At 47.8% G+C, this 12,764-nt stretch overlaps 1 protein-coding gene across 1 annotated transcript in view; it reads left to right on the top strand.

Moving 5' to 3' along the window:
* Positions 1 to 367: 367 nt before the first annotated feature.
* The window catches only part of LOC146194620 (chymotrypsinogen B-like), a 28,558-nt gene continuing 16,161 nt past the window's right edge, over positions 368 to 12,764 (top strand). Inside the window, exons 1-3 of the mRNA XM_084597471.1 lie at positions 368 to 525; positions 904 to 1,087; positions 7,393 to 7,522. Coding sequence (XP_084453597.1) covers positions 471 to 525; positions 904 to 1,087; positions 7,393 to 7,522 — 369 coding nt within the window. The 5' untranslated portion in view covers positions 368 to 470. The remainder of the gene's footprint in view (positions 526 to 903; positions 1,088 to 7,392; positions 7,523 to 12,764) is intronic.

Below are 12,764 nucleotides of genomic sequence, written 5' to 3'. Positions count from 1 at the left end.
GTGTTACGTGACTACTTTGACTAGGGGCCTGACTGAGGATCCAAGAGCACCCGTTTATTCCATTCTCCCACGAGTAAATTGAATGGCACCTCCTCCCAACTGCATTTCACGTCTTCACATGCTGTCACACAACACACCGAACAGTAAGTGCCGAAGCATGTCACCTGTCTACTATCACATCCCCATGCCAAGCTATTTTTTTGCTCCCTGCGCGGACAACGCGGACGCTGGCTCTGCGTTAAAGGGGAGCCTTAAAGCTCTCGTTATGATACGATATCAAACTCTGCCTCCCATTTTCACTTTTCATTTTTTGTATATTCTCTACTTAGTGCCTTATCGCTTCCTACTGCTATCAGCCAGCAACGAAAAGGAGATAAGGGTCACTCTGTATGGAAAACTGGGAGGACGGACCTTGACACCAGATTACACAAACGGCACATGTCGATCGACTACAGCCAAGCAGTCTCGCCATGAAGAGCCTTCTGCTGCTCGTCCTTTGTATGCCTGCCCTGTCTCAGCTTCCCGGTGAGCGCTAGTGTTTGTAATTTTTTACTTGGATTAGAGAGGACCTCTTTTCTTCCTAATCTTCATAACTTGATTACCCAATTCGGAAAATATGTGGGCTAACGATGGCTAAAGAGAGTGCTTTCTTAGTAAGAACACATTCGTTATACTTAGGGACGCCGCGTTCTACACATTTATTACGGTTGGTACAAACTCCTCCATAGAACCATAATTTAGAGGCGGTGTGGTATCCTGCCAAGCCGCCTACTTACCTGATCGGTTGTCTAACTATCCTAAATACTGGAACATATATATTGCATATGATGATCAGTGTTTCACTACTATGATCTGCACTGCAGCCCGTTAACCTAGCTATTCACTACATGCTTTCCTCTCCAGAGAATTGTGGACAACCGATCGTCAAACCGCATGTGATCGGGGAAGAGAGAATAGTGGGCGGTAGGAGAGCCTTGCCCGGAAGTTGGCCCTGGCAAGTGGCAATACACAGGAGAGGGGGCAGACACTTCTGCGGCGGAGCGCTCATCACCCGTCGACACGTTCTCACGGCGTCGCACTGCGTCTGGTATTTATTTTATTTATGTGTCTCAAACATCAATGTCATTTTTTGGCTGCAAATCACTGCACTGCAAAATGACAATCGCTCACGGTAAACTTACCTAAATGCACAAGTATGCACAAAACGTCTTGCCTGTTTGCGAGCACAATGCCTTCCTGCATTCCTTACCGAACCTTCTCCGGAAAAAAAAGTAAACTGTCAATGTGTTGCATGTTACCTATTCATGGCTGTACACTATACCTGCGGAAAAGTGCTCCTTTTTCGTCTTTCTGGATAGGCTGTCATCCATTCGTGCATTGTAGAAAGTGCGTACCTATTTAATATTTCGCTCTGCAAAGGTTTTCATTTCACGGTTAAGCTTCAGCTCGAGTTGCCGTCCGAATTCCGTTGAGTAAAACGCGTTTGGGTCATTTGGTCGCGTTTCGCAGAGTAAGATGCACGTCCCCACTAGGAAAAACAATACACGGGAATATTTCAGTACTTTTCAAAGTCGCCATTTGCTGTCTGTCCCGTGCACTTATGTGAGTCATTGCCGAAGTGGCATTTATCACATACGAGAACGCAAAATAGTTTGATTCAGCCTTGCTCTGGAAGATACGACCTCTCTTGCTGCATGAGCTAAATTTCAGACCAAATTATGAAGCTCCCGGATAATCTCGTGCATAAATGCCGAGCCGAAAATGACATGTGCTATAGCAAGCACAGCCAAAAACAAATCACGATAGAGGGAAACGCAGAGATAAGGAGAGGCGTAAAAACAAAACTAGGGGGATTGACAAGAAAGAGTTCTGGTTGGGCATGGTGTGAGTGGAAGGAAAACAGCATACGAAATAAGTACAGAAATGCGGTACAACTGACACTAATGAAAGTCGATTGCGAGTCACTTCAATTGTAACAAAAGCTTGCCGCCCTATATAGAACCGACACTGAGAGGCTGTTAAAACTAACCCATCTATATTACCTGATTCTTATTTAATCGCGGACACGAGCGACCAGCATTACCTGAAACGTTAAAAGATTTTCTCTTAAAAGGATTGGCCGAAGATGGTTATAATTTCCTTATCACAAAAGAAACCCTAGCCAGTACTTCGAACGTTATCCTGTACTACTGTACATTTGAAGGTTTAAAAATACGGCGAAGTGTACTCACATTTGGATGCCTCTCCAACGTTCTAACAGTTGCCAGCGTTGCTAACACTGTCCACGACGATCTCGCCTCTCTGGTCCACAGAGTTGTGATGGTTATAATTTCTTTATGACAAAAGAATCCTAGCCAGTACTTCGAACGTTATGCAGTACTACCATACATTTGAAGCTTTAAAAATGCGGCGCATTGTACCCAAATTTGAATGCCTCTACAACGTCCTAACAGTTGCCAGCGTTGACTACACTGTCCACGACGATCTCGCCTCTCTGGTCCGCAGAGTTGTAATTGAAGAGCTGGCCAAGCACCTGCAAGGCGCCATCGCGCGAATTGTGTACTCGGAATGCGCAGTTCAGTCATAGCAGGCTGAACATCCTGCCTAGTGAGCGTGTCAACGAGAACTTCGCTCTACTCCTACGGCGATGAGCGCGCCTTTTTACCTCTGACCAGCCGCTTTTCTCCACATTCGAACGTGCGTCCTGCAGCTCCCATGGTCTCTCATCCACAGTTGAATTCCTTCGGATCCAGCGCCTACGCTTTTCGTGAGTCGTCCGTTTGTTAAAGCTGCGACCACCGCGGGCAGATCACGCGCCTTGGTCAGCGCCGGCTCGGCCGGGCCTCACGTCCTTGCACCCGCCTTTCGGCAGGTTTCCGTGAAAACAACATTGAGTGGCCCCAACCTCGTCCACTACAGCCTCGCCCAGGCGTCTTTCGCAGTGACTCTCCCGATTCTAACCACAGCTTCACACCACCACCCCCGCGCCGAGTACGGTCCCCGTCCCCACGTCGACGCTGGCCTACTTCACCATCGGTGAACTAGCAGGAGCGGCCGATGGAGGTGAGGTCGCGAAATGGTCCTCTTCTCCAATTCCTCCGCCTACTGTGATGAAGAACAAAATGCGTGTTACTGTAAATGATGTAAATACGTTAGCGAACATAACCCGGATTATAAACAAATCGCTTTCGTCATCCGTCCAGCAAGAGTTATGTGAAGTTCTGGCACCTTACGCCTATGGTCTCATACAGTCATGAAAGCCATCGACGAATCATGACTAGCTACCACCTACCAGCGCCATGCCCAAAAATTTTCGCCGACAGCGCCTTCACTTACACCAAAGTCGACGAAGGATTTTTCGAGTACCAAGATCTTTATTGCTATCGCGTTAATTACTCGACCATATCCTGTATGATCAGTCTGTAGCCGCCTCCTATGGCACCGTTACCCACAAACCTCAGCCAAGGACGAGCTTCGGGATTCAGTCAAATTTCAGACAACGCTACAATTCCTGTGGCAATCAATGTATAAAGAGTTCGGTATTCACCACCACAGGCCAAATAAAGGTGCAACAATAACAAAATCGTGTTTCACGCTCTTAATGTAATGAGTTACTCAATTTTCTGTCTAATAAGAGCATTCCACAGGGAGAGCACCAATATACAGACTCAAATAAACCCTCCCTGTACGCAGATGTGCAAGAAATGCGTTAATGTATTCAAGAAGAGCGAACATAAGAACTCCTTTCTGATTGGACAGTGCAAAATTTAGCTTCCTTGTTCTAAATGATCGATGCACAATGGCCTGCTCTAGAAGACAACGGCCACCACAAGGCCGTGGCGAAACAACTGCAGGCATGTCTAGTCAGTCCAAACCTAGAATGTTTGTAGGAACAGCCTGGTGGGGTACCAGATAGTAACAAGCTACACTCACTGCTGGAGGTTTGCGCAAACCGAAGCAAAATTTGGGTCGTGGGGGCGATTTAGCAAGAGAGCATCTTCTTCGCTATGTTGGCCAGATGCGGCACACCTGGCGACTTCCTTCACTGCGGAGAACAGAATACCACAGGCAACGCCGCAGTACCCTCGCAGCGTGCACTGATCATAAATGTCTTAAATACATTATTTACGTTTTGTCTCGAGGCGCTTGTTTGTGGCAAAGTGAGGCGCAGGTGTTTCGGGCCCTGGGTGGAAAAATGGGTCAGTAAATTAAATATTGAGAAGCACCGTAATCCATTTGGGCCATCATTTTAAGGCGACCCACCTACTACGTAAGCTTTGCAAAAGCAAGAAGCAATAGCCATTTTGCATGATATTTTAACTTTTAACACCCCCTAATAATGTGTTTCAGCGTGCTAATTATAAAATTTGTCATCAAAGCGAGAAGTCTACCGCGTTTAAGATTGTCTGTGGCTTGCGCTAAATTCAAGTAAGACACTCCACAAGCTAGTTCGTACGTTTGGTACATCGGTACGTAGTTCGTACCTGCGCCTAATCTGTGCTGGTTTATGTTCTCTTACCGTTTTCGGTGCGCTCTTGCTCTTTCGCAAATATCAAGGAGGTCTTGCCAGGTAAGCAAAAAGGAATTAAAATTCATTATATGATAACAGCCGGACGGCCCTGTTGCTCATTTGCGTCTGAAGAAAACCCCACAGCATAGCTTAGTCAAACCGATGGGAATACTGTGCACAGTAGGGCCGCCGAGTACGTACTTGTGGCAAATAGGTGTAAGCTTCCTCTAGGCCTAATACCCGGCTTAATCGGTCTCAACTGCTCGGCAAATGAGTCTTTGACCTGACCTGGAGCAAAAATGAAAAAGCAGCCACAATTTCCTATGCTAGTAAAGGCAATGTTGGTGCCGCGGAGACTAATTTTCCATCGATGGCAGGAGGGCTGCGTTTACCATCATCTGTATTACAAATACTTAATCCTATAATAGGGCACTTGGCTAGCATAAATATTAAACTAATTGGAAAACCTGGGGCTGCCCGATGGCGCTAGGATTCGAATGCCCCACGAATGTACGACCACTTCGGTGGCCCTACTTTCTCTCTTTCCCCTTTCTTCCCATTTTATTTCTTTTTTCCATTCTTTTTACGTTTTTCGTTTTTTTGTAGGAAACGATAGAACGCGGCGGTAAAGATCGAAATTTTGCAAGTTCACAGGAGCAAAGGGAGGCGGTATTACCGTAGGCGCTGACTGCATTTTATCCTGGCGTTTTCTGATGTTGCATAGCATCATCATCATCATCATCGCCATCACCAGCCTGACTACACCGTAGAGGGAAAAAGGCCTGTACTATATCCTTCCAACTTTGAAGCCCCATATGAGGAGGCTAACGAAAAGGTTCAACTTAAGTTGAGGACAACGCGGAGGGATATGGAGCGGAAAATAATCGGTGTAACGTTAAGAAATAGGAAGCGAGCAGAGTTAGACAGATATGAAAATCAAGTTACTGACATTCTAGTGGAAATCAAGACGAAGAAATGGGCATGGGCAAGACATTTAGTGTAAAGAGAATAACCGATGGTCGCTAAAGCTAAGTAACTGGATCGTAAGGACAAAAGCCTAGCGTGGGGAAACAGACAGTTAGTTTGGTTGATGAGTTCAAGTTTTCAAGGGTCAAGTGAATGCAGCTGGCACAGTACCGGATTGATGGGACAAATATGGGAGAGGCCTTCGCCTACTGTGGGTACAGTCCGGCTGAAGATGATGTTATTCCTCTAATTAACAAGGTCTTAAGGCAGGTATATTCACATGACCCACCGCAATATTGCCAATCTCATCCGCCCACCCAACTTTCTTTCATTGCATTTTTCGTCTGCCTTCCTTGTTAAGCTTGTATTCCATAGCATGCGACAGCTTTCATCTGTAACCTGAATCAGCAAATTGTGACCACGGGCGGCGTTCCCTATGGGGCTTTGTAAAAACCAGCCGAAAGCATTATTTACGGCATCACTGCGGTGCTAACTCGCGCCGCAGTTCAGTTCGTAGTGCTATCCGGAACTTGCGCACTTCCGTAAATCCAGGTCGTAGGCCTCATATTAGGTGGCTGCCGACAGACACTCTCCGCAAAGGTGGAAGAAATGCGAAAGGGAAAAGGCGGGAACTTCCGGACTTCAGCGATCACGCGCTCATGGCTTTTTGAAGCATTGAGGCACACCTTTAAAGCTCTGGGGCTTCGCTGATTACACATACCACAGCGCAAATTTGTGGCTCAGATCCATTTCAAATCTTTAAGCACCGCAGCTGAAACTTTACAGCTTTTTTAAAATTGCCGTTATCCCGCGTGGTCAAATTCTGAGAGTAGTATGTTCCACGCAGTCAGCCCGTATGCTTCGCTCCCATTATAATTCTACATCTTTGTCCCTGATGTCCAAACGCAGCTACAACAGTTAGGTAACAAAGAAACCCCCCGCCATTTTTTTTCCTTCCACCGCAGGGCGATTGTATGTAACTCTTCATTCTAGTCAATGTGAGTCCCTCTGCTAAAATTTGGAAAGTTTAAAAGGTTCCTATTTTGGTCATTTGCATTAGGCGCTGAAGGCATGCTTCGGGGATGAGGGAGAGGAGGACAAGGAGGAAAGGCAGAGATGTTACCCGGAAAAAGAAACCGGCTTGTTACCCTGCACTGGGGGAAGGGGGTGAGTGGATATAAAAGTAATGTGCAAGAGAGGGATGGGGGAAGTCAGTATAGTGAGATCACAGCCATATCACGTCACATCACATCACAGTCTTATCACATCACATCACAGCAAAAACACAGCCTATAGAACAGGCCCGAGGTTTTTATGAAGCGAAGCAGTGCCTGGGAGGCTTTCACCGCCGACAGTCGCAGTGGCCAGTGACCTAGAATCTTGATTTCAATCAGTGGGCGTACATCTAGACTCTCCAGCACATGGCAGAGACACAGTTTTTCCGCACTGTATATGGGGCGCACACAAAGAATGCGGCCTATAGTCTCGCAATGGAACTACGCGTGGTACGTATCTTCCTCCCTCTTAGGTTACATCCGGGACTAACGTACTCGGATTCATATCACTCCGACACGCTGTTAAGAGCTCGTCGATCGACTGCGAATGCTTGCACCAACATACCCACTGCCAGCGTGTCAGAGCTATCACAACGTGCCAGTGTGTTCAATACGTAACAATTGTTTCTGTGGTTCACCGCTCTTCTTAACTCGTTTTTATTGCGAGGCAAAATATGAAGTGATTAAAGGTAAAATAACAATTTTCGCCGCAGTACTGCATCTCAGTTTAGTGAACAGTGCCATTTTTTCTAAGCACTCTCTGTTTTATAAATCATTGCCCTAGGGAACTTTCAAAATATATACCAGCGACAAATGCCTGTAAAATGCTCAACGTCCACACTCTTTATTTTTCTTTTGCAGGAAACGAAATTCCACCGATCTCATTGTATATGTTGGATCACATATACGAATTTTAAACAAGAGCACGGCAACATCACTTGCGGTAGAAGATATATGCAGCCACCCGAATTTTAGTAGGAAAGACCACTCAGTAAGAGCTCTTGGTGTATTCCTTTGAATGGCTTTTTATTTTCCGCATCAATTTATCATTGCTTCTGTTCTGTAACTAACTGCAGCTGCGTGGAGAGTGTCAAAAGGACCCAAGTGGAAACTTAAAGAAAATTCTACTTGCAGATCTTATAACAAAACGTTTTTCAAATGCACATGGCTCTTGTCTCCTGAAGACAATATTTTTATAGATGCCAAACATTAGGCGTCAAATTATTTCTCTTTGCACGTTTCAGTGCTAGAAACCTAGACCTTTTCTGCTTTCCTGAACTTGTATGATAGACAGACTTCACATTCTTAACATGAGCGAAACCGAATGATCCGACAAATAGGGCTATATGCTATATGTCCTTCAATAGGACATCACGCTGTAATATTGCTGCCGGAGGTTTGTGTAGTGGCGGGGGGAGGGGGGGGGTAGGATTTGTTCGCTACGGCACTCAGAATTCCTGCAGGAGCTACGATTGTCATAAGCAATTGTGCCAGCCACTTACCGATGACTGTGAAAATCTTTAGTTCTTGGAAGCTCAAAAATGTACTGAAGCGGCCGCAAATAAGACACGGCGCTAGGTTCTGTGATAGAGAACGATGTTTGTTGGTAGGGAGCGCGAGCAGAGCCAGAGAGACTAGTTGCTGACAACGAATCTCTGACACACCGACCTTCGTGAAGGCCTTCGAGCGTAACAATATATGTGGAAGTGCTGGGTATCGACCTCATCAGCCATGGATATTTCGCTCGGACCTCGCAACAGCCGATGACTTACAGGTTTACTACCTTCCATCCCAGAGATGTCCTTGGAGGACAGACTCCGCGCCCAGGTCAGTATCGAGCTCCTTCTGGTAGCATTACCTCGAGCCCCGCTCATTTCCGGGTACCGCCGGAGAGGACGCGGACGAATAGTTGACGCACTACCATCGCGTCAGCCGGTATAATAAGTGAGACAAGAGCACACAGCTTGCCAAAGTGGAGTTCACACTCAAAGATACGGCTCTTACTTGGTATGAGAACCACGAAGACTCTTTAATATCCTGGGCACGCTTTGTAGAAGAGCTGTCCAAGTGCTTTGGTGACTCCGCAGCGAAAAAGAAGCGAGCCGAGAGGACACTGGCTCAACGGGCACAGCTTGCTGCAGAGACCTGCACTCAGTATATCGAGACCGTCCTAAAGTTCTTCAAATTTGCCTTTCCTCGCATGTTCGACGAGTACAAGGTGGGCCATCTACTGAAAGGTTTTGCCAAAGATGTTTATCAGCAAGGAAAGCCTGGCATCCATCTCGAACCTGATTGAGCATTGCCGCACGTTTGAGAACCTTAAGGTGCGGCGAATTTCTTCGAAATTTGGCCGCTTACCGACTGTACCACGGTGGCAGCCATTGACTTCACATCTGCCAGCGACCTTGCCGCTACTATTCGTCAGACTGTACGTGACGAGTTAAGCTGATGGTAGGATCTAACTTGCAGCCATGCGCGGATCCCATGGTTTCGCCTCAACCCTTGTCTGTCAAACCAGCAGACTACGAGGTTACCCGATGTCCCAGCTGTCTCGACAGTCCCAACCGTACCACACCTGTAGATCGCTGCTCGAACCCCTTGTGCGCTCTAGTGAGCTGCCGCCGGCCACCTAAAGGGGAAGACGTACGATGTAATACCTTACCTACAGGCGCCAATACCACTGATGTTTTCCCAAGGCCGCTTACCGACTGTACCAACGGTGACAGCCATTGACTCCACTTCTGCCAATGACCTTGCCGCTACTATTCGTCAGACTGTACGTGACGAGTTAAGTGAGAAAATGAGCGCCTCGCTACGGAACTGCGCCGTGTCTGACGCCGAGGAGGCCGCTATTGCTCTAGCGGTTGCAGAGGGCAATAGGTCCGGGCGTTCGCTGGTAGTAATTACCGATTCGCTAGCCGCTTGCCGAGGATTCACCAACGGCAGGATTGGCAAAAAGGCGGCCGTCATCTTGAAGGCCGGCGGGATAAGCGACACAAAACAATTCGTACTTTGGGCTCCGGGGCACGGCGACATTCCCGGGAACATCCAGGCCGATCTCATAGCTCGAGGTTATACAAACCGAGGGAGGTCAGAGGCCGAAGAGACCGGGGCAGTGACTCGCACCTGCGCAGACATTTTAGTGCACTACCGAGGGACCAGAAGACGGTATCCTCTGCCCCACAAGTTGTTAAACAGGGAGCAGTCAGTGTCTTGGTGGCAGCTAAAAACAAATTCTTATCCATGCCTGTCTTTATACAGCAAGATACATCCGACCGTATACAGGGACACGTGTCCCTGGTGTGGACAGCAACCGACAATTTATCACATCACATGGGTCTGCCAGAAAATAGATGCAGTGCCGATAATTCACATCGCCACGCCGGAGCAGTGGGAGGCTGCGCTGTCCAGTTCGGAGTCGAAAGACCAGCTTTGGCTGATTGGACGGGCACAAAGGGCAGCAAAGGCCGCGGGAGTCCTGGACTGAGGACCCAACCACGGGAGCTCTAGATTATTTTTCTTTTTTTGCATTATATAAAGTTTTCTCTCTCTCTCTCTCCCGAAGCCGCCAACTGTTCGGCCGCCTTTGTTATGCTACCGATGGGGTTCTCCTGGCCACATCTAGCGGTTTTGCCATCGCCGCCGCACTGCCTCGCTATGGCTCCACGATCTGTACTGCACGGCCCGTGCATCAGCCTCTTTCCAACGCGCAGTCTTTCAACCCAATCGCTGCACCGGACAACTGGCACGCTAACTTGATAAACCCTTTTCCTGCATCAGATCGAAGCATGACCCTTCTCCGCTATCCCGGACAAGTCGATAACCGTCATCACGCCGGCGCTTCTTATCACATCATCTGGAAAACTAGCCAGCGCGACCGGTGGAGGTGAGGTCGCTTTATGCCTGCTGAGCTACCTCCCCCTGTTTTAATGCTTAAGAACAAAGTTAACGTGTCCGTCCATGGTGTTTATACATCGGCACCTGTCGATACCGGGGCAGCTGTTTCAGTTATTAGTTTAGGATTTCGATGGTTGCTAGGGCGCAAAGTAATGTTTCAGTGTGCGGCTAAATGGACGTTATATGGAGTGAGTGATAATTCGTTACGGCCTTTGGGAGTGTGCAGTGTGGAAGTGAAGCTCGGTTATCAGTTTTCCAAGCGGAATTTAACGTTATTGCCCGCTCCACTCGTGACATAATTTTAGGGTTACGTTTTTTTGAAAATGTGTGGCGCTACAGTTTAATGTCGCAGTGGGATGGTTGATTTCAAGCACGCCCTTTTGCCTGGTCTCGTGGAAAGTTCGCGTGATGCGGAAGTTGCGTTTATCGTGTCCCAAGGCACAGTCGTGCTATCGTAGACTGCAGTGTGCGTAAGTTTCCTCATCGCCTCGCAGCAGTGACACATTTGAGGATGTAGTACAACCTATTTATTCAGCGTGTGTGAAGAATGCCCTTGTACCTCATTGTTTCGTCTATGTAGTGAGCAGCCATGCCTTATTGTGGACAATTAATTCCTCCCCCGAACAAGCCGCTCTGCCCGTTTGCTTGAAACTTGCCTCCTGTGGCCTCGATATACCCTCCGTGTCGGCATCTGTCGGGGTCGCTCCAGCCGACCCTATTCCTAAGGCTGCGCATCAACATCCACAAATACTCGCATGCCCAACACCAGCCTCAGTAGCCCTCAGTAGCCCTCAGAACCAGATTATGGTGGACCTTCAGCTCCAATATTCATCTGTTGCGTCTTCGCCCAGCCCACTGGACCATCTTCTATCCCTGCGTCCCGCATTCGCCACGCCATAGACACCGGTTCTTATCCGCCCCATACGCTAGAAGCCCTAACGAGTGTCAGCATTCGAGCGCAATATGATAAAAGATCAAGTCCAAGAAATGTTTCACAAGGGGGTAATTCGTGAGTCTCCGAGCCCTTGGGCGACCAATGTAATCCTAGTGCGCAAGAAGTATTGTACGTGGAGGTTCTGCGTCGATTCTCGCCGTCTGAACGCCATCACTAAAAAGGACGTATACCTACTACTTCGTATAGAAGACGCCAATGACTGCCGTTATGCCGCCTTTTACCTCTCGTGTGTCGATCTAAGATCAGGTTACTGACAGAACCATGTGCACCCTAATGACAAGAAAAAAAACTGAATTTGTCACGCTAGGCGCACTTTTTGAATTTCATGTTATACAATTCGAACTTTGCAACGCGCCCTGCGACCTTCAAAAGATTTTGGATACGGTGTTGCGCTGTTTGAATTCGGACATTTGCATGTGTTACCTGGACGATGTTGTCATATTTTAAAGTCCTTTCAATGAACATAGCGAAAGCTTAGCTAGAGTATTGGACTATTTGCGTTACGCTGGCCTCGTCCTCAATTCCCAGAAGTGTCGGTTTGGCGGGCGCCAGGCATCGGTGCTGGGACACCTCGTCTACAAGCATGGGCTACGACCTGATCCTCAGAAAACAGCGGCGGTCAAGTCGTTCAAGCTTCCAAAGACTTTCAAAGAGCTCCGCAGTTTCCTTGGGTTATGTTCTTATTTTCGTCGTTTTATACAATGCTTCGCTGACACCAATGCCCCGCTGACAAGTCTGCTGCACAAGGGCGTTTCTTTCGAATCGGTCGCCAATTGTGAATTCTCTTTTCGTCAGCTGAAGTTTCTGTTGACGTCGCATCTTATTCTACGCCACTTAGACCCAGCCGTAAGTGGTGTTGACACTGGGGATATGCAGGTTCAGTGCTGCAACAGGCAAGAACATGTTATCGCATATGCAAGCCGTTCTCTCATCAAGCGTGCGCGGGCCTAAACGGTAACGGAGCAGAAGTGCCTCGCAGTGGTCTTCGGCATCCAACAGTTCCTCTCATATTTACACGGACGGCCATTCACCTTTGTCACTGACGACCATCCTCTCTGGTAGCTCACAAAGATTCGGGATCCTTGTGGTCGTTTTGCTCGCTGGACCCTTCACCTCCAAGAGTATACTTTCGGCGCTGTCTACAAAACCGGCCGGCGGAACGTCGACGCAGACTGCCTTTCGCGGCTTCCCTTAGCCACCACCGAGTGCGACGCCGAAAACTTCGGCAATTAGATTTCTGTTCTGGTTGCACAGTTTCCAGACCTTAAAGTTCTTAACCCTTTGTTGCATGCTAAAATATTACCTGTGAAAAGTACGATTTTTGGCTGTTTTCTGTTTTTATGCATCCAGAAAACACACAAAAAAATGTGCCTTTTTCAAA

The sequence above is a fragment of the Amblyomma maculatum genome, chromosome 3 (genome assembly GCF_055883805.1).
Source record: "Amblyomma maculatum isolate TAMU_Amacu chromosome 3, ASM5588380v1, whole genome shotgun sequence".
NCBI classification, from domain to species: Eukaryota; Metazoa; Arthropoda; class Arachnida; order Ixodida; family Ixodidae; genus Amblyomma; species Amblyomma maculatum.
This window is presented reverse-complemented; position numbering and strand designations above follow the sequence as displayed.